This window comes from Embiotoca jacksoni, unplaced genomic scaffold (genome assembly GCF_022577435.1).
Source record: "Embiotoca jacksoni isolate LCO1_2020_lvr unplaced genomic scaffold, fEmbJac1.0.p SCAF_18, whole genome shotgun sequence".
NCBI lineage: Eukaryota > Metazoa > Chordata > Actinopteri > Embiotocidae > Embiotoca > Embiotoca jacksoni.
Genome location: NW_027185318.1, coordinates 4,185,298 through 4,191,165, shown reverse-complemented (window position 1 = coordinate 4,191,165; position 5,868 = coordinate 4,185,298). Strand labels below are relative to the sequence as shown.

The 5,868-nt window shown below is 41.6% G+C and overlaps 1 protein-coding gene across 2 annotated transcripts; it reads left to right on the top strand.

Annotated features, from left to right (window-relative positions):
• The first annotated feature begins 1,123 nt into the window (after window positions 1-1,123).
• Window positions 1,124-5,331, top strand: cfap99 (cilia and flagella associated protein 99). Of its 2 annotated transcripts, none has more exons than XM_069152225.1 (15): window positions 1,124-1,419; window positions 1,506-1,647; window positions 1,740-1,834; window positions 1,931-2,037; window positions 2,130-2,307; window positions 2,393-2,473; window positions 2,666-2,734; window positions 3,047-3,133; window positions 3,227-3,315; window positions 3,420-3,624; window positions 3,764-3,905; window positions 3,990-4,141; window positions 4,229-4,434; window positions 4,847-5,027; window positions 5,135-5,331. In XM_069152225.1, the coding sequence occupies exons 1-15, from the start codon at window positions 1,306-1,308 to the stop codon at window positions 5,204-5,206; spliced, it is 1,920 nt and encodes a 639-aa protein (XP_069008326.1). In that variant the 5' UTR covers window positions 1,124-1,305; the 3' UTR covers window positions 5,207-5,331. The 2 variants fall into 2 exon arrangements, with proteins under 2 accessions (XP_069008326.1, XP_069008325.1); XM_069152224.1 differs by having other exon boundaries at window positions 1,503-1,647.
• Window positions 5,332-5,868: the final 537 nt, after the last annotated feature.

Here is a 5,868-nt window from a genome sequence, read left to right as displayed (position 1 = left end):
GTCTCTGCCCCTCCAACGTTACTCGATGACGGTCACGTTGACAACATTCACCTCCCACTTTCCCAGGAAATGGTGCATTCACGTGCCGCTCCCAAAAAAAAAAAAAAATAAAAAAAAACACACACACACCCGCGCAGTCGAGATTCGAGGGGGGAGGAGGGGAGGAGGGGAGCACAAAGACGTTTCAGCAAATGAACGTGACACCAGTGAAACTCAAGACAATACAGATACAGCACCTTTTTTATTTATTTTATTTATTTATTTTTGCAGTGGAGGGTGGATTTAATTCAAGTTATTCGGACTTTCTTTGCATCAGAAATGCTACCTGGTTATTCTGGAGAGTTTTTTTTTTTTTCTTTCTTCATTTATGCAAATAGTCTCTCTCTCTCTCTCTCTCTCTCTCTCTCTCTCTCTCTCTCTCTCTCTCACACACACACATTTAAAAAAAACAACAACAACAACATTTCAGTAAATGTAAAGATCATGTATCAGATTATGTTAATCAGATTAAGGCAGGAAATCAGATGAAATACCGTGAGGCTGGTTTTAAGCCCCGGTTTGCATGTGATTTGTTTAATAATCAGCCCCCCCCCCCCACACACACACACACACACACCTCCCAATAGCACCTTTAAGACCCAGATGTTTACTGATTCACTTTTCTGTATTAACAATTTCCGTAAAACGATGTATTTGTAAAAAAATAAATAAATAAAAAAAATAAATTACACATGGGACTGCTGCTTTCATTCTTTTGCAATTATGTGAATGTACTACATCCTTTCCTTTTGTAGTTATCAAGTCGATTTGTGTATTTGGTGCTTGTTGTAACGTTTCCAAATTTCCAACAGCACTGAAAGGCAACGCACGGCTCGCGCAGACGTCACAAGATGCTACGTCATAATTATTGTTATGGCAGCCAACAAAGGATCAGTATGCCACAGCGTTAATCTGCATGGATTAAAAAAACAAAACATTAATGGTTTTATATGTTGAACAAAACAGCAAAACAATAAAAAAAAATAATGGTGATATTTCCTGGTTTTTTTTTTTTATATATATATAAAGTATTCAAGCAGGGATCTTCTGTTTACGTCTGTTTTGTGTTGCTAAGCAACGGCGTAACATGGTAATGGTGGAAGATGGACACAATCCGCTCCGTGAAATGAGAAGGATTTTTTTTTTTTTTTTTTAATTTCCATGACTCAGTGTGTCTTTTAGCAGCAAGCACGTTGGTCTCCTTTTTATTTTAAAGTTTTGATCGAACTAACTGTATTTTTTGCGGGCGTTCCTGGTGGTTTTAAAATGGCATCACGCTATGGATCAATTGTGAAGGAAGCCATTGTCTTGCTCGATAAATTCAGAGCTGGCAGACAATGTCTAGACGACTTTATCCAAGATGCTGTAAAGGATCTTCAGGTGCGTAAACTCTGATCAAAGTCCATGTGTTATCGATTAAACCTGTTTTTCCCCACACATTATAAAATGGTTATTTGCTGCAGAAGATGGATGCTCCGCAGAAGAAGTTCATACTTGATGTTGTTTCTGGATGTGTTGAGCACAAAAACTTGCTGGATGTAGTTATCAATGCTTTCTATGGCCAGTATGGGAAAAGCTTGTCCAGAGGGGATCAGAGCCAGTTTGACAGTGAGTAAATTTATTAACTCATAAGCCACATACAAATGGTCGTATATACGAATAAAAACCACTGAGGTGTTTATAAAACTATTGCTCCTCAGTTATATGTTACATCGCCACAAATGTTCTTGATGACCTTGGACTTCTGCAGTTCAGCAACATTGTCAAATCTCTGGACATTAGGAAGATGCACAAAGTAAGAAACACAATTTCTGAACATATCAGTGTTGTTTCACTGAAACGGTGATCGGTAGCTCACTGGTGGTGCACTTTGTGTGTTTTCTGTGGTAAGTTCTTGGGTTTCTTCTTCTCAAACCTCACCACGTGGATACAAGATGAGTGGAACAGCCTCTATGATGCTGCTTTCGTGGAGGAGCACTGGATCGGCCCTCTGCTCAGGTGAGAAAAGTAGAGTACGGGAAAATATTTTTTAGGAAATGAACGTTATTCCAATGTCAAACAACAAAAGTTTATACCCACGTGTCCTTTAGATGGCGCCCTGAGATTGAAATTCTTCTGGACCAGCTTGCGGTCAAAATTTCTCAAGGGAGTCAGGTCAAGAAAGCTCCAATCAAAACCACTGTGCACCGGGAGTTCTCCCTCACCAAACCTAAACCTCGACCTCTACCTCTGCCTGAGCTCATCCCACAGCAGGAAAAATCCAAACCAGTCAGCCTCAATATTTTTTCTATTTAGTTTCATTCTGCTGTAAACTGTGAGGTTGGTCATCGCTCACAAAGCTTTTGTTTTGTAGGTACCCAAGAGCACCTACAGGCCTCCCAAAGAAATGCAGATAATTGAAAAGATCAAACAAAAGAACCGTCAAAAGGCGGAGGTACAATGTCTGCTTTAATTATCATGACATTTAAAAATGATATACTCTATAAATGTGATAAAAAAAAAAAAGAAGACAAGTTCGACAGAGTAATTGTAAATCAACAGCTGGCATATCCTTTTTTAGACGTACCAACCCTACCAGCTTCATTACATGCCATTGCAATGACATCCCATCTGTTTTACACCACAGGAGCATCTGTATGATGCAAATATGAAACAGTTAAGATGCGTAAATCCACAGAAGTCTGAGCACACAAAGGTAGGGGCCAATTCTTGTGTTTTACATGAAGTTCTGAAATAATGTTATTGATTCATGTCCGAGCTCACTTACACAGATAAAAACAGGTGGAAGGAAAGCCCTCCTCCTCTGCTCTCACTCAGGTTTTAATCTTTTTTTGTGATGTTACACTATACAAATAAAACTGACTGCATTGACAAACTTAGAGATCACTTATGTTGCATGTATGCAACTGAATTCCAGCCTATTCTTTTAGATCAACTTCTTCTCAGGCAGTGCGTACACATTATAAAACCAGTTCACATTTCTGCTGAACCATCATTTCTTTTCCAGAAAGCAATGGCCCAGATCGAGGAAGACTTTGAGGCAAAGCTTAAGTTTAATTTATTTCGTTCCTCTGAAACTCCTTCCAGTAATAAGGTGAGCTCTAATAATTTTGTCCGCTTCAACGGATCAGATAATGTAGGTATAATATCCATTGGCCTGTGTGTGTGTTTTCCGATTATGCTGTAGGTTAACAGCTGTTCCATCCAGCTCAACAATGCAGCCATTCTGAGGAAGGAAGCGCTGTGCGATCGGCAGCTGGAGAAGGACCTGCAGAGGTACAGCACTGCATCTACCTGCCACTCCTTCACAGGGATGAAGTTCAAAACAAACACGAGACACTTGTTCCTCTGAAGAACTTTTAAAATTGTGTTTGTAACAGAATAGAGGAGCTGGCACAAGGGGCCCACGAGCCCTCGTCCTTTCTGCATTGGCAGGAGGATTTGCTGGAGAGGGACAATCTGGAGATGCTGGACAAGATGAAGCACAGACACTACGAGGGGCGCATCAGTGATGAAAAGGTAGCACTGATCCGCCATCGGATAAAGGAACACAACCAGAGGACGGCACAGCTGAAGAAAGAAGAGGTGGGTAAAGACCACTTGGCAAGTGATGAGAAAAGTCTCTCACATAAGATTACACAATGCTGTGTGTAAAGAGGATCACACAAAGGTTTTGTGTTCTCTACAAACATGCCTTTAAGATGTTTGTTTGATTTTTTTCCAGACAGCCCGGCTGATGCAAAGATACGCAGAGAAAAGATTGAAGGAGGAAAACGTATTGAGAGAGTTGGTGCAACAAGTGGCGGCAGGCCACAAGAATTCAAAAATAGCCAAAGAGAAGTTGCAGAACTTTAAGCAAAGCATAGGTTGGTCTCCCCGTTTCACATGATACAAAGAGCGTTTTACATGGTTTCCTTTTCATTCTCATCAATGTCGTGCAAATTTCACAGTGACAGAGGTCTCAGAACAAAGTCAGGAGCTCCTTCGTCAAGCACTGGAGGAAGCACAGGAAGAGATGAGCAGAAAAATTGAACTCATCCATAAAATCCGCGCCACTGAATCGCTGCCTCACATTGGAGGAAAGAATTTTGATGACACAGAGGTGAGTGAAAGAAAGGGAGGATTTTCCCTTCAACATTTCACACACACATTATTATGGATGTCTCGGTTTTCACCTGCCCCATGTCAGACTGCGGGCCACAAGCTGCTGGGCGAGATGTCCCTGTCCGAGCTGAAGGAGCGGCTGGCCCTTCTGAGGGAGTCGCACCAAGCGAAGAAGCAGGAGAAACAGAAGCACATCATGCAGGAGAAGCAGACAAAGAAGCAGCAGCTGCTGGAGAACCTGGACACCATCGACCTCCACAGGAGAGCGCTGGCACAGGCGGCTGCCATCAGGTCAGCAAAATGTTTGGCTCCGACTAGATAATGAAAGCAAGGAAATATGAGCCAACATGCAACATACACAAATATGGACGTGCAATTATGGGATTTGAGGAGGGATGAGATCCACCTTGTCAGCAAAATGACTAAAATCCATCCCCCTTGTTAACCTGCATCCTCCCTCTCCGTCCCTTATTCAGCTGAATACATTCCTCCAGTCTGCCTGACTCATAAATTCTTTACCTGACTGAGGTTTTAAAAGGTTAGAATCATCCCTGAATGGCTGTGAAATATCAGTAGCCTAACTATGCTGTGTTTTGATGTTTCACTGTATTAATAAAAGCTCCCATTGGTCCATCCCCCTGTTTAAAATACAACAACAAGTCAGCTGTGCTGCATACACACTCAAAGTTTTGGCATGTGGCAGGAAAGAGAAGAAGAAAACCAAGCTGGAGTTATTTCAGCAGGCTATGGCTCAGGATGAGACACTTCTGGCCCTACAGAAGCAGCTTGAAGAGATAAGGCAAGAGCGGCAAAGACTGAAGCAAACTGAAAGCAGCAAGCCCATGCCCTGTAAACGGACATCAGCGCACACTGGTAGCAACCAAGTGAGTATGAACAGAGGCGACCTCTGTGAGTGAATTGTAAGCTATATTTTGTGCATTTCATTGCAGCAGCAGTAAATAATATTCCGCTCTCTGTCTCCTTTTGCCAGAGAAGTCCAAAAAAGAAAAGCTGGGAGGAAGTGGAGCAGAGCTTGGCACGCCACGTCCAGGACGCTCTTTAGGAGGGAAACACTCAAGATAATTATGTGCACCATGTTCCACAAACTGATGACTGTTCAATCTTGAAGGGATTTAAAAAGTTACAACATTAATTTGACACATTTTCCATTAAAACTGCTGAAACAATGTTTTACTATTACTGTAATTGATTGATCTCTATCCACTCCCGTTTCATCAGTTTTTTTTCTCTGCATTGTGAAACCAACTGAGAGTTTTACAATCAAACTTGAATCTAATGTCAAACTATTTTATGATCGTAGTTATAATATTAATGCTGATTGTTGCTGGGATGTTATTAGCACCCACATGTGTATGGAAAAGGAAAAGGGAAGTTGTCATAATGTCAACAGGAGGAAGGACCCAATGCATGACACACAGGCAGGTGTTCAGTGAACGGAAAGCTAAATTCAAACAAGATTAAATATCCTCTTTACAGAGACTTAAATTCAGGGTCACTAGATTAAAACTTTATATACTAAGAAAGGGACTGCAGCTGGGGCTGATAGGGGAACTGAGAGCAGGTTGAGGTGAGTGTGACAGGCAGGAGTCCAAGCATGGAGAGAGAGATAGACACAGGGGACCTACAGTTGGTAGAGGAAACAGCACATGAAACAAACTACACTTAAAAGAGGCAAACAGCCCAGAAGCATTACACCTTCAACTC

Coding starts and splice junctions, on each gene's coding strand:
- cfap99 (XM_069152224.1), top strand. CDS start 1,306: ATGGCATCACGCTATGGATCAATTGTGAAGGAAGCCATTGTCTTGCTC. Junction 1,420..1,502: donor ATGCTGTAAAGGATCTTCAG/GTGCGTAAACTC, acceptor TATTTGCTGCAG/AAGATGGATGCTCCGCAGAA. Junction 3,906..3,989: donor GAACTTTAAGCAAAGCATAG/GTTGGTCTCCCC, acceptor CAAATTTCACAG/TGACAGAGGTCTCAGAACAA.